Source organism: Oncorhynchus nerka, linkage group LG5 (assembly GCF_034236695.1).
Source record: "Oncorhynchus nerka isolate Pitt River linkage group LG5, Oner_Uvic_2.0, whole genome shotgun sequence".
Classification (NCBI taxonomy): domain Eukaryota; kingdom Metazoa; phylum Chordata; class Actinopteri; order Salmoniformes; family Salmonidae; genus Oncorhynchus; species Oncorhynchus nerka.
The window spans coordinates 16,619,638-16,642,289 of record NC_088400.1 but is presented as its reverse complement, the minus strand read 5'-3'; the positions used below and the strand labels follow the sequence as shown (position 1 = coordinate 16,642,289).

Below are 22,652 nucleotides of genomic sequence, written 5' to 3'. Positions count from 1 at the left end.
CCAAAACGTTGTCCCGGACCTGTTTGGAGAACTCCTTGGTCTTCATGGTGCCGCTTGCTTGGTGGTGCTCATTGCTTAGTGGTGTTGCAGACTCTTGGGCCTTTCAGAACAAGTTTATATATACTGCGATCATGTGACAGATCATGTGACACATAGATTGCACGCAGGTGAACTTTATTTGACTAATTATTTGACTTCTGAAGGTAATTGGTTGCACCAGATCTTATTTAGGGCTTCATAGCAAAGGGGCTGAATACATATGCAGGCACCACTTTTCTGTTTTAATTCTTTTTTATTTTTTGAACAAGTAATTTCATTTCACTTCACCAATTTGGACTATTTTCTGTGTGTTCATTACACAAAATCCAAATAAAAATCGATTTAAATTACAGGTTGTAATGCAACAAATAGGAAAAACGCCAAGGGGGATGAATACTTTTGCAAGGCACTGTACTGTGTCTTGTGTCTGAGCCGTTGAATTGCGACTCCACTTTTTCTCTGTAGTGTCGTTTTGGCTGTTTGATTGCCTTATGCATATCTGTTTGTACATGTCCATGTTCCCAGTCACCTTGCCGTGGATAAATGTGGTGCTTTGCGCTTTCAGTTTTGTGTGATTGCTGGCATCTATCCGTGGTTTCTAGTTTGGATAAGTTGTAATCCTCACAGTGGGAAAAACATCCTCTATGCACTTCCTGATGAACGCAGTCACCGAGTCAGTGTATACGTCAATACTATTCTCATTATGGGTAGTTGCTAAAAATTGGGTACGCACACACACGCACACATGCACGTACACACATACAAAGACCAATGCTCTCTCTCTGACAGACAGACAGACAGACAGACACATTAAGAGTAGTATTTCTGGGTCTAGTACTGATTAGGTGTGAAGCATCAGTAATCCATCAGGAAGCTGAGGATGCTGTTAGAATAGGACAGGGAAGGGAGAACTAAAATACAGCAACAGAATATTAACAACCTGAAAGACTCTAAATGTGTCCCAAATGGCTCCCTTTATAAAGCCCATAGGGCCCTGGCTAAAAGTAGTGCACTACATAGGGAATAGTGTGCCATTTAACTCCCATTCTCTCTATGTTCTATCTAACTACTATTCCACAGAGGGGTGGAAAGAGCCAGAAGTTGTTGCCATTTTTATATCGGAAGGAACTGTGAAATGGAAGAACTTCAGTCTGTACCTGTATTACTGGCATTAGTATCAGTGTGTAGTATAGATGGACCGTAGAAGCACACACCCACAATCTCTGTCTGTCTGTCTGTCTGTCTGTCTGTCTGTCTGTCTGTCTGTCTGTCTGTCTGTCTCTCTCTTTCTCTCTCTCTCTAACAGTTGAGTGCAGTAGCGAGGTGGTCTATTACTTTCTCTCCCTTCCCATTTGTGAATTCAGTCCTTTATTGAGCTGCCGTGGAGTCTGCTGTTGATTAAAACTTCTGGATTCTCCTGGTAGAGATGGGGAGCACGCCCCCCCAACCCCCCCTACAGTCAGACGCAGTTCCTAAACAACCTCCATATTATGGGGATATTCAAATGAGATTCAGGGTTTAAATGGAATGGAAGGAAGGAATTGGAATGTCCAGATGGTGGAATACCACATTATAATCTACCCTAAAGATCAGTATTGGATTTATGTTGATTATAGGATTTTCCATTTTGCACTTTTATGATGGGTTAGATTATAAAATATTGTTTGCTATAGGTCTAGTAATCTTGCTGTAATCTTAATTCCTAGATTAGTTGAACTTTTGGTATTATCACAGTGAAATGTCATATTTATATACATTCATTGGTAAACATTCTCAAGCATCTGTTTAAAAGTAAAATAGACAGGCTTTCCTTTCTAAAAAATAAGTGATCCATTCTATGGGTCTGAATTTCCTGTTTCATCCTCTTGACATGTTCAAGTGATGTGTAATTTAGTCTGTCTGATCCTCCAAATAAACTCAATCACCGGAGAAATGGATCAAAACAAGATTGTATGGAATTGATTTAGGTTGGGGGGGAAGGGTCAGTGTGTGTGTGAGTGAGTTTGTGTGTGTGTGTGAAGAATGAAGCAGTAATACTATTGAACCTCCAGTGGCTGAATCGATCCTTAGCCAGCTATCATGAGATCCCACCTGAACACTGGAGAACGGAGGGAGGGAGGGAGGGAGGGAATGGCTTATGAAGGTATTGAGAGAGAGAGACAGAGAGAGAGACAGAGAGAGACAGAGAGAGAGAGAAAAGGGTTGAGAGAATCAGAACAGGTGTCCCTGTTCCTCCCTCATACTACAGGAAGATAGATCACTGGCTGTCCAAACCTTCATCCATCTGTCCTCTTACCCTCGCATACATACTCTCCCCGCTCCTCCTCCCCCCCTCCCTAACTCATACATACTCCCCCGCTCCTCCTCTCTCCCTAACTCTCCTCCCCCTCCCCCTCCCCCTCCCTAACTCATACATACTCTCCCCGCTCCTCCACCCCTCTCCCTAACTCATACATACTCTCCCCACTCCTCCTCCCCCTCCCCCTCCCTAACTCATACATACTCTCCCCGCTCCTCCACCCCTCTCCCTAACTCATACATACTCCCCCGCTCCTCCTCCCCCTACCTAACTCATACATACTCTCCCCCTCCTCCCTCCCTAACTCATACTCTCCCATTTCCTCCTCCCCCTCCCTAACAAACTCTCCCCTCTCCTCCTCCCTCCCTAACTCATATCCTACAATTTATTCCAGTTAAATATGAAGCGTTGTGGATGTTGGTGTGGATGTGGCTTCATGAAGCTTCCATGTGTATTGATCCTAATGATGGAGCTGATCGAGTTGATTGGGAGGTGAATCCCTACAGTTGCTGATTATAAAGTTAATGATGTTTTCATGTTTACTGGTTAGGATTGGGTCTCTCTCTCTCTCTCTCTCTCTCTCTCTCTCTCTCTCTCACTTGCCCTATCTCTCTCTCTCTCTCTCTGTCTGTCTGTCTTGCCCTATCTCTCTCTCTCTCTCTCTGTCTGTCTTGCCCTCTCTCTCTCTCTCTCTGTCTGTCTTGCCCTCTGTCTCTCTCTCTCTGTCTGTCTTGCCCTCTATTTCTTTCTATCTTGCCCTCTCTCTCTCTCTCTATTTTGCCCTCTCTCTCTCTCTACGTAGCTTTTCATATCTAAAAGGCTATTTTCTAACATATCCTGCGTCATAATATCTTGTGAAAAACCATTGACCCTGAGCTGGTTAGTGTAATAAGCACACAGGACTAATCCTAGTCTGAATCCTACTTACGACTTAAAGGGTTCATAGGAGACAAAATGATGTCTACTGTTATTTCTCTGTAATATTTCAAGATGTGGTTCTCTCATTGTTTTGGCGTGATTCATATCCTTACCAGCTGGCCTGTACTGATGTTTCACTCTGCCCTAGTCTCGGTCTCATCTCCCTCTTTTCTCAGTTCATCTCTCCAGGCTCCCATTTGCCTATGCCGAGGTCAACCGCTCTCCTCATGTGACATATTTTTTACTTCTCTCTGTCCATATCATTGTGTAAAACGGAAACAGCTAAATGAGATGGGGAGGGAGAAAGAGAGAATCATATCAAATCAAATTTTGCTTGTCACATGAGTCGAATTCACTGTTCACTTACAAGGGGGTACCGGTACAGAGTCAATGTGGAGGCTATATACAGGGGGTACCGGTACAGAGTCAATGTGGAGGCTATATACAGGGGGTACCGGTACAGAGTCAATGTGGAGGCTATATACAGGGGGTACCGGTACAGAGTCAATGTGGAGGCTATATACAGGGGGTACCGGTACAGAGTCAATGTGGAGGCTATATACAGGGGGTACCGGTACAGAGTCAATGTGGAGGCTATATACAGGGGGTACCGGTACAGAGTCAATGTGGAGTTTATATACATGGGGTACTGGTACAGAGTCAATGTGGAGGCTATATACAGGGGGTACCGGTACAGAGTCAATGTGGAGGCTATATACAGGGGGTACCGGTACAGAGTCAATGTGGAGGCTAAATACAGGGGGTACTGGTACAGAGTCAATGTGGAGGCTATATACAGGGTGTTACGGTACAGAGTCAATGCGGAGGCTATATACAGGGGTTACCGGTACAGAGTCAATGTGGAGGCTATATACAGGGTGTTACCGGTACAGAGTCAATGTGGAGGCTATATACAGGGGTTACCGGTACAGAGTCAATGTGGAGGCTATATACAGGGGTTACCGGTACAGAGTCAATGTGGAGGCTATATACAGGGGTTACCGGTACAGAGTCAATGTGGAGGCTATATACAGGGGTTACCGGTACAGAGTCAATGTGGAGGCTATATACAGGGGTTACCGGTACAGAGTCAATGTGGAGGCTATATACAGGGGGTACCGGTACAGAGTCAATGTGGAGGCTATATACAGGATGTTACGGTACAGAGTCAATGTTGAGGCTATATACAGGGGTTACCGGTACAGAGTCAATGTGGAGGCTATAAACAGGGGGTACCGGTACAGAGTCAATGTGGAGGCTATATACAGGGGGTACCGGTACATAGTCAATGTGGTACAGAGTCAGTGTGGAGGCTATATACAGGGGGTACCGGTACAGAGTCAATGTGGAGGCTATAAACAGGGGGTACCGGTACAGAGTCAATGTGGAGGCTATATACAGGGGGTACCGGTACAGAGTCAATGTGGAGGCTATATACAGGGGTTACCGGTACAGAGTCAATGTGGAGGCTATATACAGGGGTTACCGGTACAGAGTCAATGTGGAGGCTATATACAGGGGTTACCGGTACAGAGTCAATGTGGTACAGAGTCAGTGTGGAGGCTATATACAGGGGGTACTGGTACAGAGTCAATGTGGAGGCTATAAACAGGGGGTACCGGTACAGAGTCAATGTGGAGGCTATATACAGGGGGTACCGGTACAGAGTCAATGTGGAGGCTATATACAGGGGTTACCGGTACAGAGTCAATGTGGAGGCTATATACAGGGGTTACCGGTACAGAGTCAATGTGGAGGCTATATACAGGGGGTACCGGTACAGAGTCAATGTGGAGGCTATATACAGGGGTTACCGGTACAGAGTCAATGTGGAGGCTATATACAGGGGTTACCGGTACAGAGTCAATGTGTAGGCTATATACAGGGGTTACCGGTACAGAGTCAATGTGGAGGCTATATACAGGGGGTACCGGTACAGAGTCAATGTGGAGGCTATATACAGGATGTTACGGTACAGAGTCAATGTTGAGGCTATATACAGGGTTCGGTACAGAGTCAATGTGGAGGCTATAAACAGGGGTACTGGTACAGAGTCAATGTGGAGGCTATATACAGGGGTACCGGTACATAGTCAATGTGGTACAGAGTCAGTGTGGAGGCTATATACAGGGGTACAAGTACAGAGTCAATGTGGAGGCTATAAACAGGGGTACCGGTACAGAGTCAATGTGGAGGCTATATACAGGGGTACCGGTACAGAGTCAATGTGGAGGCTATATACAGGGGTTACCGGTACAGAGTCAATGTGGAGGCTATATACAGGGGTTACCGGTACAGAGTCAATGTGGAGGCTATATACAGGGGTTACCGGTACAGAGTCAATGTGGTACAGAGTCAGTGTGGAGGCTATATACAGGGGGTACTGGTACAGAGTCAATGTGGAGGCTATAAACAGGGGGTACCGGTACAGAGTCAATGTGGAGGCTATATACAGGGGTTACCGGTACAGAGTCAATGTGGAGGCTATATACAGGGGTTACCGGTACAGAGTCAATGTGGAGGCTATATACAGGGGGTACCGGTACAGAGTCAATGTGGAGGCTATATACAGGGGGTACCGGTACATAGTCAATGTGGTACAGAGTCAGTGTGGAGGCTATATACAGGGGGTACTGGTACAGAGTCAATGTGGAGGCTATAAACAGGGGGTACCGGTACAGAGTCAATGTGGAGGCTATATACAGGGGTACTGGAACAGAGTCAATGTGGAGGCTATAAACAGGGGGTACTGGAACAGAGTCAATGTGGAGGCTATAAACAGGGGGTACCGGTACAGAGTCAATGTGGAGGCTATATACAGGGGGTACCGGTACAGAGTCAATGTGGTACAGAGTCAGTGTGGAGGCTATATACAGGGGGTACTGGTACAGAGTCAATGTGGAGGCTATATACAGGGGGTACCGGTACAGAGTCAATGTGGAGGCTATATACAGGGGGTACCGGTACATAGTCAATGTGGAGGCTATATACAGGGGTTACCGGTACAGAGTCAATGTGGAGGCTATATACAGGGGTTACCGGTACAGAGTCAATGTGCGGGGCACCGGTTAGTCGAGGTTATTGAGGTAATATATACATGTAGGTAGAGTTATTAAGGTGACTATGCATAGATAATAAACAGAGAGTAAGTACCATGATAGAGACAGAGATAATGAGAGAGAGAGGGAGATGATCCACACTCAGACACTTTATTGAACAGTGGCTTGCGAAAGTATTCACCCCCTTTGGCATTTTTCCTATTTTGTTGCCTTACAACCTGGAATTAAAATGGATTTTTGGGGGGTTTGTATCATTTGATTTACACAACATGCCTACCATTTTGAAGATGAAAAATATTTTTATTGTGAAACAAGAAATAAGAAAAAAAAACAGAAAACTTGAGCGTGCATAACTATTCTCCCCCCAAACTCAAAACTTTGTAGAACCACGTTTGGCAGCAATTACAGCTGTAAGTATCTTGGGGCATGTCTATATAAGCTTGGCACATCTAGCCACTGGGATTTTTGCCCATTCTTCAAGGCAAAACTGCTCCAGCTCTTTCAAGTAGGATGGGTTCTGCTGGTGTACAGCAATCTGTAAGTCATACCACAGATTCTCAATTGGATTGAGGTCTGGGCTTTGACTAGGCCATTCCAAGACATTTAAATGTTTCCCCAGTCAAGCGTTGCTTTAGCAATATGCTTAGGGTCATTGTCCTGCTGGATGGTGAACCTCCGTCCCAGTCTCAAATCTCGGGAAGACTGAAACATGTCACCCTCAAGAAATTCCCTGTATTTAGCGCCATCCATAATTTCATTAGTTCCTGCCGATGAAAAATATCCCCACCGCATGGTGGTGGCAGCATGGTGGATGGTTTTCTCGGGGTGATGAGAGGTGTGGGTTTGCACCAGATATATAGTTTTCCTTGATGGCATAAAAGCTCCCTTTTAGTCTCGTCTGACCAAAGTACCTTCTTCCATATGCTTGTGGAGTCTCCCACATGCCTTTTGGCGAACACCAAACATGTTTGCTTATTTCTTTCTATAAGCAATGACTTTTTTCTGGCCACTCTTCCATAAAGCCCAGCTCTGTGGAGTGTACGGCTTAAAGTGGTCCTATGGACAGATACTCCAATCTCCGCTGTGGAGCTTTGCAGCTCCGTCAGGGTTATCTTTGGTCTCTTTGTTGCCTCTCTGATTAATGCCCTCCTTGCCTGGTCTGTGAGTTTTGGTGGGTGATCCTCTCTTGGCAGGTTTGTTGTGGTGCCATATTCTTTCCATTTTTTAATAATGTATTTAATGGTGCTCCGTGGGATGTTCAAAGTTTCTGATATTTTTTTATAACCCACCCCCGATCTGTACTTCTCCACAACTTTGTGTAACGGCAGATCTCCTCTTCGTCTGAAGAGGAGTAAGGATCGGACCAAGATGCAGCGTGGTAAGTGTCTATAATGTTTTTAATACAGACAAATGAACACTCGAACAAAAACAATAAACTATAACGTGAAATCTACAACAACCGAAACAGTACCGTGTGGCGACAAACACAGACACGGAAACAAACACCCACAAACCAACAGTGAAACCCAAGCTTCCTAAGTATGATTCTCAATCAGAGACAACTAACGACACTTGCCTCTGATTGAGAGCCATACCAGGCCCGAAACAGAAACTAAATATAGAAAAACAAACATAGGCTGCCCACCCCAACTCACACCCTGACCATACTAAATAAAGACAAAACAAAGGAAATAAAGGTTTGTCCCTGACCTGTTTGGAGAGCTCCTTGGTCTTCATGGTGCCTCTTGCTTGGTGGAGCCCCTTGCTTAGTGGGGGTTGCAGACTCTGGGGCCTTTCAGAACAGGTGTATATATACTGAGATCATGTGACAGATCATGTGACACTTAGATTGAACAAGGGGGAACATTATTTAACTAATTATGTGACTTCTGAAGGTAATTGGCTACACCAGATCGTATTTAGGGGCTTCAGAGCAAAGGGGGTGAATACATATACATGCACCACTTTTCCCTCTTTTTTTTTTTTATTACAAAAATTTGTAAGTAATCTAAGTCATGTAAGTAATCACATTTTTTGTAAGTAATTATTTTCATTTCACTTCACCAATTTGGACTATTTTCTGTATGTCCATTACATGAAATCCAAATAAAAAAATCTATTTAAATTACAGGTTGTAATGCGACAAAATAGGAAAAACGCCAAGGGGGATGAATACCTTTGCAAGACACTGTACATCTGTATTCTATCTGGGGGTCTATCATAAAGATCCTAGCAGGCCTGCAGGAGCACACTTCTCCGCCAGATCTCCAAGGGCTTGTTTCTGGGGTCCAGTGGGTCAGGCTGTCTCCTCAGAAGTGAGGCGAGTTGGGCTTACACCCTTAGAAAACACCCTGGCTGGGGCCTACGGGGACTACAGACAGCAAGCAGAGTGAGACACACACACGGACGCTGTTCACAGGAATAGAGGAATAGAGAGTAGAGGAATGGAGGAATAGAGAATAGAGGAATAAAGGTATAGAGGAGTAGAGGAATAGAGGAGTAGAGGAATAGAGGAGTAGAGGAATAGAGAATAGAGGTATAGAGGAGTAGAGGAATAGAGGAGTAGAGGAATAGAGAATAGAGGAATAGAGAATATAGGAACAGAGGAGTAGAGGAATAGAGAATAGAGGAATAGAGGAGTAGAGGAATAGAGGAATAGAGAATAGAGGAATAGAGGAGTAGAGGAATAAAGGAGTAGAGGAATAGAGGAGTAGAGGAATAGAGGAGTAGAGGAGTAGAGGAATAGAGGAATAGAGAATAGAGGATTAGAGGAGTAGAGGAGTAGAGGAATAGAGGAGTAGAGGAATAAAGGAGTAGAGGAATAGAGGAGTAGAGGAATAGAGGAGTAGAGGAGTAGAGGAATAGAGGAATAAAGAATAGAGGATTAGAGGAGTAGAGAAGTAGAGGAATAGAGGAGTAGAGGAATAGAGAATAGAGGAATAGAGAATAGAGGTATAGAGGAATAGAGGTATTGTCACACCCTGACCTTAGAGATCCTTATTATTCTCTATGTTTGTTTATGTCATGGTGTGACTTGGGTGGGAAAGTCTATGTTTTCTATTTCTTTGTTTTTGGCCGAGTGTGGTTCATAATCAGAGGCAGATGTCTATCGTTGTCTCTGATTGGGGATCACATATAAGTTGTCATTTTCCTTTTGGGTTTTGTGGGATCTTGTTTTCTGTTTAGTGTCTGTGCCTGACAGAACTGTTCGCTTTCATTTTTTTGTCTTTGTTATTTTATTTTGGTGTCATCAATAAAAAGACAATGTACGCCTACCACTCTGCGCTTTGGTCTCCTTCTACCAACGAGAGCCGTTACAGAAGATCCCACCAAAAATGGACCAAGCAACGTGTCCAGGAGGAGTGAATATGGGAAGAAATCCTGGATGGAGAAGGACCCTGGACAAGGGCCAGAGAGTATCGCCGTCCAAGGGAGCAGATGGAGGCAGGGAGAGCGGAACGGCGACGATACGAGGAGTTAGATCAACAACAACAAAAATTACTTTGGATATTTACAATATTAAAATAAGAATCAAAATTGTCAACGGGACAACAGTAACAACAATAACCAAGGGTCAAAATAACCATTGAACCAATAACAATAGGCATAGAGGAGGCAGGTTGGGTGGTTGGTCTGTCAGACACGGTCCCTCAACTTATGGCAGGCAGCAATGTAGTGTGCTGCCAACCCACAGCTCTCTGCGTCCTCCACCAACAGGACGGGTAGCCTGTTCTCATCAGAGAGGTCTTTGAAACCTTGAATAAGGGTTGCACTGCCTTTCCTCTACAGGGAGCCAGGTTTTCCTGTGTCTACCCTTCTCACTGAGCCTGTACTTTGTCAAGATTTTGATCAGTAACCATGGTCAAATAGTTAGTAACGGTGTACTGTTGATTTAGGGCCAGATAGCACTGCATTTTGCTTTGTGCTTGTGTTTCCCAATAAGCAATGTCGTTTTGTTTTGACTGTGTTGTAATTTGGTTTATTCTGATTGATTGGATGTTCTGGTCCTGAGGCTTCAGTGTGTTAGTAGAACAGGTTTGTGAACTCAGCCCCAGGACCAGCTGGAGGGCTTGGTAATGATATGAGAGTGGGTCACTGTATTTTAGATGTTTCAAAACTTAATTGCTCTTTTTGGTTTTTATTATTAGTGGATATTTGCCTAATTCTGCCCTGCCTGCATTGTTTGTAGTTCTTCTGGATATGTAGGAGGGTTTCAATGGGTGTTTTATCACATTTCAGGTGACACCCAGATAGTAAAAGACAGGTCAAGGGCAGGCAGGGGTCAGTAATCCAGATAGGTGGGGCAAAGGTACAGGATGTCAGGCAGGCTCAGGGCAGACAGAAAGGGTCAAAACCGGGAAGGCGAGGCGTAGGGCGAACCGGATGGAGGCGATGGAAATCCCTCAACAGTGATGGATCCAAGATGTCCCCCACCATTACCCAGCACCTCTCCTCCGGACAGTACCCCGCCCAGTCCACGAGGTACTGCAGGCCCCTCACCCGGCGTCTAGAGTCCAGAACAGCACGTACTGTGTACGCCGGGGACCCCTCAATGTCCAAAGGTGGTGGAGGGACCTCCGGCACCTCACCTTCCTGCAGGGGACCAGCTATCACCAGCCTGAGGAGAGACACATGAAACGAGGGGTTAATACGGTAGTAAGAAGGGAGTTTAATCTATAACACACCTCATTTATCCTTCTCAGGACTTTTAATGGCCCCACACACTGTGGCCCCAGCTTCCGGCAGGGCAGGCGGAGAGGCAGGTTTTGGGTCGAGAGCCAGACCCTGTCCCCCGGTGCGAACACGGGGTCCTCACTGCGGTGGCGGTCAGCGCTCCTCTTCTGCCGTCCACCAGCTTGCTTGAGGAATTCCTGGACGGCCCTCCAGGTCTCCTTAGAGCGCTGCACCCACTCCTCCACCACAGGAGCCTCGGTCTGACGCTGATGCCACTGTGCCAGGACCGGCTGGTTTCCCTCACGACGCCAGGACAGCGGAGTCAATCACCACCTTCCGGAGACACCTGAAACCCCACCTCTTTAAGGAATACCTAGGATAGGATAAAGTAATCCTTCTCACCCCTCCCCCCCTTAAAAGACCTAGATGCACTATTGTAAAGTGGCTGTTCCACTGGATGTCATAAGGTGAAAGCATCAATTTGTAAGTCGCTCTGGATAAGAGCGTCTGCTAAATGACTTAAATGTAAAATGTAATGTAGCCCAACACGCATTGAAATGGTGACATGTTCGTGGAGGAGTGGCGGAGTGAGTTCTGAGCTACCTCCGCCCATGGGTCGTACCTTGCCCGTTCTCCTGGCCTGGCAATGCGACCGCAGAAACCTACCCACCTCCTGGTTCACTCGCTCCACCTGCCCATTACTCTCAGGGTGATAACCCGAGATCAGGCTGACTGAGACCCCCAGACGCTCCAAAAACGCCCTCCACATTCGGGACATGAACTGGGGTCCCCGATCAGAAACGATGTCCTCAGGCACCCCGTAGTGCCGGAAGACGTGGGTAAATAGGGCCCCCGCAGTCTGTAGGGCCATAGTGAGACCGGGCAATGGGAGGAGACGGCAGAACTTAGAAAATCGATCCACAACTACCAGGATCGTGGTGTTCCCCTGAGACGGGGGAAGATCGGTAAGAAAGACAACCGACAGATGACACCACGGCTATTGTGGAACAGGGAGGGGCTGTAACTTCCCTCTAGGCAGGTGCCTAGGAGCCTTACTCTGAGCGTACACCGAACAGGAAGAGACATAGAACCTCACGTCCCTAACTAAGGTGAGCCACCAGTACTTCCCCCTAAGACGGCGCACTGTCCTCGCCACACCAGGATGACCCGAAGAGGGTAGCCTGTGAGCCCACTGAATCAATTGATCACGGACACCAAGCGACACGTACTTAAGCCTGTAGGACATTGTTGAGGCGTAGGTTCCAACCTTAACGCCCGCTCAATGTCCGCGTCCACCTGGGAATAGGACCGATGGGAGTAGGATCGATGGGCCGATCCTCTGTGTCATAGAGACGGGACAGCGCGTCGGCCTTTGTGTTGAGGGAACCTGGTCTATACGAGATAGTAAACCTAAATCTGTTGAAAAACATGGCCCACCTTGCCTGACGAGGATTCAGTCTCCTCGCTGCCCGGATATACTCCAGATTACGGTGGTCAGTCCAGATGAGGAAAGGGTGCTTGGCCCCCTCAAGCCAGTGCCTCCACACCTTCAGGGCCTTTGCCACAGCTAACAACTCCCGGTCCCCCACATCATAGTTCCGCGCAAGGGCGGAGCTTCGGTGGCGTGCCCGAGCGCTGGGATAGCACGGCTCCAACCCCAGCCTCGGACGCGTCCACCTCCACTATGAACGCCAAAGAGGGGTCCGGATGCGCCAACACGGGAGCATCAGTAAACAGCGCCTTCAAAAGATTCAATGCTCTGTCCGCCTCTGCCGACCACCGTAAACGCGCCGCCCCCCCTTCAGCAGTGAAGTAATGGGAGCCGTCACCTGACCAAAACCCCGGATAAACCTCCGGTAGTAATTGGCAGACCCTAAAAACCGCTGCACCTCTTTTACCGTGGTCGGAGTCGGCTAATTACGTACGGCCTTAACGCGGTCATACTCCATCACCACCCCCGAGGTGGAAATGCGATAACTCAGGAAGGAGACGGCTTGTTTGGAGAACACACATTTATCAGCATTAACGTATAGGTCATCCTCCAGCAGTCGCCCATGCACCTTGCGCACCAGAGACACATGCGTGTGGCGGAATAGATCAGGATATCATCAATATACACCACCACACCCTGCCCATGCAGATCCCTAAGAATCTCGTGTACAAAGGATTGAAAGATGGCTGAAGCATTCTTTAACCCATACTGCATGACGAGGTACTCATAATGGCCAGATGTGGTACTAAACACAGTTTTCCACTCGTCTCCCTCCCGAATACGCACCAGATTATACGTGCTCCTGAAGTCCAGTTTCGTGAAAAAACGTGCTCCATGAAATGATTCTACTGCCGCAGCAATGAGAGGTAGCGGGTAACTAAACCCCACTGTGATCGAATTTAGACCTCGATAATCAATGCACAGACGCAGACCTCCCTCCTTTTTTTCACAAAAAAAGAAACTCGAGACGGGTGACGTGGAGGGCCGAATGTACCCCTGTCCCAGAGATTCAGTGACATATGTCTCCATAGCCAACGTCTCCTCCTATGACAATGGGTACACGTGACTCCTGGGAAGTGCAGTGTTTACCTGAAGGTTTATCGTGCAATCCCCTCGTCGATGAGGTGGTAATTGGGTTGCCCTCTTCTTACAGAAGGCGATAGCCAACTCGGCATACTCAGTGGGAATGTGCACAGTGGAAACCTGGTCTGGACTCTCCACCGACGTGGCACCGATGGAAACTCCCATACACCTACCTGAACACTCCTCTGTTCACTCCTGGAGAGCCACCTGTTTCCATGAAATCCTGGGATTGTGACTGGCCATCCAGGGAACCCCCAGCACCACTGGAAACGCAGGTGAATCGATAGGGAATAGACTAATCCGCTCCCTATGATCCCCCTGCATTACCATGTCCAGTGGAACCGTGGCCTCCCTGACCAGCCCTGACCCTAACGGTCGGCTATCTAAGGAGTGCACGGGGAAGGGTGGATCTATCGGCACCAGCGGAATCCCCGGCTTATCCGCGATCCATAAGGTTCCCTGCTGCGCCTGAATCGACTAGCGCCTTATTGCTGGAGCGAGGGAGAAAACTCAGAACTTTTTTTTAAACAAACATGTGACCAACAGAGAGCTCTGGGTGAGTTTGGTGCTGACTCACCTGGGGTGACCGAGAAGTGTTCTGCCTGCCCTCTCGACTCCCAGACGGGCTCCTCCAGCACTGGTTCAGCACTGGTGCAGGAGGAGCTTCCTCCTCCGGTACCCCTCGATGCGGCCCCCCCTAACTCCATAGGTATGGGAGCGGGAGGGCCAGGAGGTGGAACTGACAGGACCCTTTCTGAACGCCCTCGGGAAGCTAGCAGATTGTCCAGCCGGATCAACATGTATATGAGTTCATTGAGGGAGAGACAAGCTAGCAGCCTTCGGCCGGTAGTGGTCCATCAGGGCCCTGTCATTCCACCCATCCAGCCAAGGTCCGGAACTCCAGCGCGCTCCTCCATCGATGGAAGGGGGATGGCAGCTGCTCCTGCTGACTCCATGTGTAGGTGTGGGCTTCTGTAACACTCTCTATGCGTAGTGGGTGCAGAGTCAGGCGCAGGAAGTAGAGTGTAAAGAACAATGTTTTATTCTGCCGCAGTGAAAATAGTCACGCCAAAACACCAGGTGCAAATATGTACAAGACCGGCCCAAAACCAGGACCCAACCAGTCCGGAGAAAAACAAAGGAGATCGCACAACCACAAACATGAACAGAGGAAAAATAAGCCCGCACAAAGAGCAGGCGGGCATTACTGGCTTAAATAGCCCAACTAAAACAAGAAAAGGTGTAACCAATAAGACAAAACCAACAGAAAAGGGAAAAGGGATCGGTGGCAGCTAGTAGACCGGTGACGACGACCGCCGAGCGCTGCCCGAACAGGAAGGGGAGCCACCTTCGGTGGGAGTCGTGACAGGTGTGACAGTTTGTTTTGCAAGTCAAATCACATCAAATTGTATTCATCACATACACATGGTTAGCAGCTGTTAATGCGAGTGTAGCAAAATGCTTGTGCTTCTAGTTCCGACCATGCAGTAATATCTAACAGGTAATCTAACCTAACAATTTCACAACAACTACCTTATACACACAAGTGTAAAGGAATGAATAAGAATATGGACATAAAAATATATGAATGAGCGATGGCCAAACGGCATAGGCAAGATGCAGTAGATGGTATTGATTACAGTATATACATATGAGATGAGTAATGTAAGGTATGTAAACATTATATAAAGTGGCATTGTTTAAAGTGGCTAGTGATACATTTATGACATCAATGTTTCATTATGAAAACCTGTCTAGGACACACGTTTCGCTAGTATGTATGCTATTTTTGTATTCTATAGTTGGAGACCTGGCCACTAACAGCTGGTTTGCACGGGTTGAACCGGGAGTCGGGCAGGGGGGTCCTTTCTGTGTGAAACTGTCATTCATGTTTTTTCTGTGCGTCTGGTTAATGCCATTAATGTCTCTGTTGGAATGTCTGTGTGAGAGGTTGTGGGTGGGTTTTACTGTTGGGATGTTTATGATGGGATACAGGTATTCGAATAAGGAGAAGGCCAAATGTGTTTTGTTGAACTTTCTGTTTGCTCAGGCGAAGTTGGCTCTTTGGCTAACAAGGAGGAACAGGGTCAAAGGTGGAGAGATAACAGACCCTTTACTATCGTTTAATGGGATGGTCTCTGCGCACCTTTGGGTAACATTTGAGTTCTATAAAATGATGAAAAGTGTGGAGATGTTTCAGGAGATATGGTGTTGGGGTGGCTGTCTGTATAGCTGGGGAAGATGTTTCAGGAGATATGGTGTGTTGGGGGGCTGTCTGTATAGCTGGGGAAGATGTTTCAGGAGATATGGTGTGTTGGGGGGCTGTCTGTATAGCTGGGGAAGATGTTTCAGGAGATATGGTGTGTTGGGGGGCTGTCTGTATAGCTGGGGAAGATGTTTCAGGAGATATGGTGTGTTGGGGGGCTGTCTGTATAGCTGGGGAAGATGTTTCAGGAGATATGGTGTGTTGGGGGGCTGTCTGTATAGCTGGGGAAGATGTTTCAGGAGATATGGTGTGTTGGGGGGCTGTCTGTATAGCTGGGGAAGATGTTTCAGGAGATATGGTGTGTTGGGGGGCTGTCTGTATAGCTGGGGAAGATGTTTCAGGAGATATGGTGTGTTGGGGGGCTGTCTGTATAGCTGGGGAAGATGTTTCAGGAGATATGGTGTGTTGGGGGGCTGTCTGTATAGCTGGGAAGATGTTTCAGGAGATATGGTGTGTTGGGGGGCTGTCTGTATAGCTGGGGAAGATGTTTCAGGAGATATGGTGTGTTGGGGGGCTGTCTGTATAGCTGGGGAAGATGTTTCAGGAGATATGGTGTGTTGGGGGGCTGTCTGTATAGCTGGGGAAGATGTTTCAGGAGATATGGTGTGTTGGGGGGCTGTCTGTATAGCTGGGGAAGATGTTTCAGGAGATATGGTGTGTTGGGGGGCTGTCTGTATAGCTGGGGAAGATGTTTCAGGAGATATGGTGTGTTGGGGGGCTGTCTGTATAGCTGGGGAAGATGTTTCAGGAGATATGGTGTGTTGGGGGGCTGTCTGTATAGCTGGGGAAGATGTTTCAGGAGATATGGTGTGTTGGGGTGGCTGTCTGTATAGCTGGGGAAGATGTTTCAGGAGATATGGTGTGTTGGGGGGCTGTCTGTATAGCTGGGGAAGATGTTTCAGGAGATATGGTGTGTTGGGGGGCTGTCTGTATAGCTGGGGAAGATGTTTCAGGAGATATGGTGTGTGGGGGGCTGTCTGTATAGCTGGGGAAGATGTTTCAGGAGATATGGTGTGTTGGGGGCTGTCTGTATAGCTGGGGAAGATGTTTCAGGAGATATGGTGTGTTGGGGGGCTGTCTGTATAGCTGGGGAAGATGTTTCAGGAGATATGGTGTGTTGGGGGCTGTCTGTATAGCTGGGGAAGATGTTTCAGGAGATATGGTGTTTTGGGGGCTGTCTGTATAGCTGGGGAGATGTTTCAGGAGATATGGTGTGTTGGGGGGCTGTCTGTATAGCTGGGGAAGATGTTTCAGGAGATATGGTGTGTTGGGGGGCTGTCTGTATAGCTGGGGAAGATGTTTCAGGAGATATGGTGTGTTGGGGGGGCTGTCTGTATAGCTGGGGAAGATGTTTCAGGAGATATGGTGTGTTGGGTGGGCTGTCTGTATAGCTGGGGAAGATGTTTCGGGAGATATGGTGTGTTGGGGGGCTGTCTGTATAGCTGGGGAAGATGTTTTGCATATACTGTTGTGGAAGTGGTGAGGTTTTGGTTATTGTGATGTGTTGTTTCGAGGGGTAGAGGGCAAGGTGAGTAAGGTGCCTGTATGCAGTACTGCAGTACAGGATATATTTTTTGTGTTTTATTTTAGGGGGGGTTTAATGCCATGAGAATGTTTCATTAAAGAAAGACTAAGTAAAAAAAAATCTCTCTCCCCATCTATCTCTATCTCTCTCTCTCTCTCTCTCTCTCTCTCTCTCGCTCTCTCTCCCCATCTATCTCTATCTCTCTCTCCCTCTCTCCCCATCTATCTCTATCTCTCTCTCTCTCTCTCTCTCTCCCTCTCTCCCCATCTATCTCTATCTCTCTCTCTCTCTCTCTCTCTCTCTCTCCCTCTCTCCCCATCTATCTCTCTCTCTCTCTCTCTCCCCATCTATCACTATCTCTCTCTCTCTCCCTCTCTCTCTCTCTCTCTCTCTCTCTCTCTCTCCCTCTCTCCATAGCGTTGAATGAGCCCACTATAGATTACGGCTTCCAGAGGTTGCAGAAGGTCATCCCCAGACATCCAGGAGACCAGGAGAGACTACCTAAGGTCAGTACACACACACACACACACACACACACACACACACACACACACACACACACACACACACACACACACACACACACACACACACACACAGGAGGAGAAGGGAGGAGAAGGGGTAGGAGAGGTATACAGGTGATCCATCATGGTTCAGTCAGCTGGGGATCGAAGAACTGCCCAGCTGGGCGTTATTACTGACCACACACACATATTTGTGCGCCGGGCTTGATTGCTCGTCCAGCACTGAGAGACAGCGGGGGAGGGGAGAGCAAACAGGTGTAGGAGGTTAAGAGAGAAATCACCTCTCCCTCACTCTGGGTCATGTCTGGTGGTAAGGTCTGTGGAACAAATCAGCACACCTACTGAGATGCTTGATACATATGGCCCCTGATCTTTGGACTAACAACCCCCTGTATCTCCTCCCCTTCACTCTCTCTCTCTCTCTCGCTCTCTCTCTCTCTCTCTCTCTCGCTCTCTCTCGCTCTCTCTCTCTCTCTCTCTCTCTCTCTCTCTCTCTATATATATATATATATATATATATATATATATATATATATATATATATATATATTTCTCTCTCTCCATCCCTCCCTCCCCCTCTCTTTCCTTCCTCCAATAAATGAACAGAGGTAGCTCAGGAGGTTGGTGGCATCTTAATTGAGGAGAAGGCTTGTGGTAATGACTGAAGTGGAATAGGTGGAATGGTAACGAATACATCAAACACATGGTTTCCATGTGTTTAATGACATTCTATTTGCTCTGTTCCAGCCATTATTATGAGCTGTCCTCCCCTCAGCAGCCTCCACTGGTAGGTAGGTAGGTAGGTCTGTAGGTACGTTGGTCGGTAGGTACGTTGGTCGGTAGGTAGGTAGCAGGCAGGCCTGGTTGTTCATTTCACCTCTATTGAGTCTTTATTGAGCTAACAACAATGTGTTGTTGACCGCGCTTCTGGCAACAACTGAACTTAATCACTGCAGAGAAACAAGAACTGTGTTCCAAACGGTACCCTATTCCCTATGCAGTGCACTACTTTTGACAACTGTCCATTGGATCAAAAGTAGTGCACTAAATAGGGATTAGGGTGTCATTTGGACATACATTTACATAGACTCAGTATGAACTTGTCTCCTGTATCCTCTGAAACAGGTGTCCCCTCTACATATTATTACTTAAAAAAGGGTCTTAAATGAATCTTCCCTCCTTAAATTCCATCTGGCTGGTGGCTAGGTTCCGTCTGGTTTGTCAAGGTTCCGTCTGGTTTGTCAAGGTTCCGTCTGGTGTGGCTAATGATTCCGTTGACCGCCAGACGACAGCAGGCCAGAGGTCTGGATCAGGTTCCCTTCCTGTTTATATCAGGCCCTCACAGCCTTTACAGGAAGAGTCCCTACACACACACACACACACACACACACACACACACACACACACACACACACCATATGCACGCCCACACACACACACACACACAGTCCAGGAAATGTTTTACGGTAAGCGGTACTATCTATGGACATAGAGCAGCTAACAACATTTCTGTGATTATCTTTAGAGTGACTCTGGACCCCAGTCCTCATAATCACTTTACTAACTCAACAGACCCCAGGACTAAACAGACAGACAGAACAGGGGATGAGAAGAAAGAAAGAGAGAGAGAGAGAGAGAGAGAGAGACATAAAGACAGAGAGAGACAGAGAAATGGAGATGGGGAGAGACTTAGGGGATAAAGATACTGAGATGAAGAGATGGGAAGGAGAGAGAGAGGAAGGGAGGGAGGGAGTAGTGCTCTCCTCTTTATAGCACACAGTGGGGGTTCTGTCTGTGCCCTAATACTCTTTCCTCATTTCCCCTCCTCCTCCTCTCCTCCCTCCATCCGTCCATCTAGTCATCCCTGGGAGGCATGGGGCGTCGAGGAAAAGAAGGGAACACAGGGAGAGGAGAGAGAGAGAGCATACATACTAAAGATCCACTTATCTTCCCTGGGACCCCATGTCTCTCAATCACCTAGAGCGGACTGACGAGATAGGACTCCACTCTCTATCTACCCATTTCACCCCCCCATACATATCTCTTTCTCTCTCACTCTCTCTCCTTCCCCCGCTCCCCCTCTCTCTTGTATACATCTAGTAATGGGAAGGTAACACAGAAGCAGAATTCCCATCATTGAGTGAATTTAGCACCTTTGACGGCGCTTCACACTCTTTATTGCTTTGCTGACCCTCCTGGCATGTCCTGTGAGTGTGTGTGTGTGTGTGTGTGTGTGTGTGTGTGTGTGTGTGTGTGTGTGTGTGTGTGTGTGTGTGTGTGTGTGTGTGTGTGTGTGTGTGTGTGTGTGTGTGTGTGTGTGTGTGTGTGTGTGTGTGAGTTCAGGGGGCTGATTGAAAAGCAGTATGTCGGAGTGAGAGCACACACATGCTCTGTGCTTGTCTACATCTCACACACACACACACACACACACACACACACACACACACACACACACACACACACACACACACACACACACACACATACACACACACACACACACACTCACTCACTCACACATACACATACACGGTTTGTGTATATTGTTTTAGGTGACGGGGGTTGATAGGATAATCACAGGGCAGAGAATAGGGAACGCAGATTACAGACTACTACAAGTATAGACAGATTGTCATAGGCAGACTGTGCGGTGTCATAGGCAGGTTGTGAAGTGTCATAGGCAGGCTGTGAAGTGTCATAGGCAGGCTGTGCAGCTGTGCAGGCTGTGGGGAGATGTAGACAGGATTGAGAGGTTAGTCTGTGGGGAAAGGTAGACAGGATTGAGAGCTTAGTCTGTGGGGAGATGTAGACAGGATTGAGAGGTTAGTCTGAGGGGAGAGGTAGACAGGATTGAGAGGTTAGTCTGTGGGAGATGTAGACAGGATTGAGAGGTTAGTCTGAGGGGAGAGGTAGACAGGATTGAGAGGTTAGTCTGTTGGGAAAGGTAGACAGGATTGAGAGGTTAGTCTGTGGGGAGATGTAGACAGGATTGAGAGGTTAGTCTGAGGGGAAAAGTAGACAGGATTGAGAGGTTAGTCTGTGGGGAGATGTAGACAGGATTGAGAGGTTAGTCTGAGGGGAGAGGTAGACAGGATTGAGAGGTTAGTCTGAGGGGAGAGGTAGACAGGATTGAGAGGTTAGTCTGTTGGGAAAGGTAGACAGGATTGAGAGGTTAGTCTGTTGGGAAATGTAGACAGGATTGAGAGGTTAGTCTGTGGGGAAATGTAGACAGGATTGCTTGTTGATGGTTCAATGATGGAGAGAGAAACTCGTGTTTTATTCAGAGGTAGACTCTCTCTCTCTCACACACTTTTTGCATACTGCCTAGATAATAACCAGTGGTTGGGATCTGCACATTTCTCTTCTTCTCTCTCTCTTTCTTTCCATCCCTCAATCCTGAATTCATAGCACAATGTGTAATAAAATGGAGTGAAGTCCTGGGAAGAGTTCCGTATTCACCCCCTCCTTTTCTCTCTTCCTCCACAGGAAGTCATTCTAAAGAGAGCGGCAGACTTGGTAGAAGCGCTGTACGGGATGCCACACAACAACCAGGTGAGACACACATATATACACACACACAAGATGTTCCCACATATGCAGAAACACAGATCCCCACCCCTCGTGCTGACAGTGGGAGGAGTGGAGGTGGGGAAGGGGAAGTAAGGAGGAGGACAGAAAACATTTGATGAATCTATTAACCATGTTTTGCCTCTCCCTCCTCTCAGTATCTTTTAATTTATCTATTTTTATTGAACCTTTATTTAACTAGGAAGTCCGTTAAGAATAAATTCTTACTTACAATGACGGCCTACCAAAAGTCAAAAGAGAGACCTAAGACAACAACGCAGTATGGCAGCACCACATGACAACACAGCATGGTAGCAACACAACATGACAACAACACAGTAGCAACACAACATGGCAGCAGCACAACATGGTAGTGGCACAAACATGGTACAAACGTTGTTAGGCACAGACAACAGCACAAAGGGCAAAAAGGTAGAGACAACCAACATCACGCAAGGCAGCCACAAGTGTCAGTAAGAGTGTCCATGATTGAGTCTTTGAATGAAGAGATGGACATAAAACTGTCCAGTTTGTTGCAGCTCGTTCCAGTCGCTAGCTGCAGCGAACTGAAAATAGGAGCGACCCAGGGATGTGTGTGCTTTGGGGACCTTTAACAGAATGTGACTGGCAGAACAGGTGTTGTATGCGGAGGATGAGGGCTGCAGTAGATATCTCAGATAGGGGGGAGTGAGGCCTAAGAGGGTTTTATAAATAAGCATCAACCAGTTGGTCTTGCAGATGACCAGTTTACAGAGGAGTATAGAGTGCAGTGATCTGTCCTATAAGGAGCTTTGGTGGAAAATCTGATGGCCGAATGGTAAAGAACATCTAGCCGCTAGAGAGCACCATTACCTACCGATCTCTGATCTAGCATGGGTAGAATGGTCATCTGAATCAGGGTTAGTTTGGCAGCTGGGGTGAAAGGAGAGTGATTACGAAAGAGGAAACCAAGTCTAGATTTAACCTTAGACTGCCTCTTGGGTATGTGCTGAGAGAAGGACATTCTAGCCATGTTCAGAACTAGGTTAGGGGCAAAGAAAGTTTGTTGGATACAAAAAAAAGCCTTTAACACAATCTGGGGAGAGGCCAGCTGAGTAATAGACTGTATCATTTGCATATAAATGGATGAGAGAGCTTCCTACCGCTTGAGCTATGTTGGTGGTGGGGGGAGGGTTCAGAACTAGGGATCGAACCCGGGTCTGTAGT

General features: G+C 47.2%; 1 protein-coding gene across 4 annotated transcripts in view; it reads left to right on the top strand.

The window, feature by feature from the left end:
- Positions 1-22,652, top strand: part of LOC115121483 (transcription factor COE1-A) — a 132,603-nt gene that overhangs the window by 94,995 nt on the left and 14,956 nt on the right. For all 4 annotated transcript variants that reach the window (XM_065018413.1, XM_065018411.1, XM_065018410.1 and 1 more), the window contains exons 11-12: positions 17,773-17,861; positions 21,366-21,431. In XM_065018413.1, coding sequence (XP_064874485.1) covers positions 17,773-17,861; positions 21,366-21,431 — 155 coding nt within the window. The remainder of the gene's footprint in view (positions 1-17,772; positions 17,862-21,365; positions 21,432-22,652) is intronic.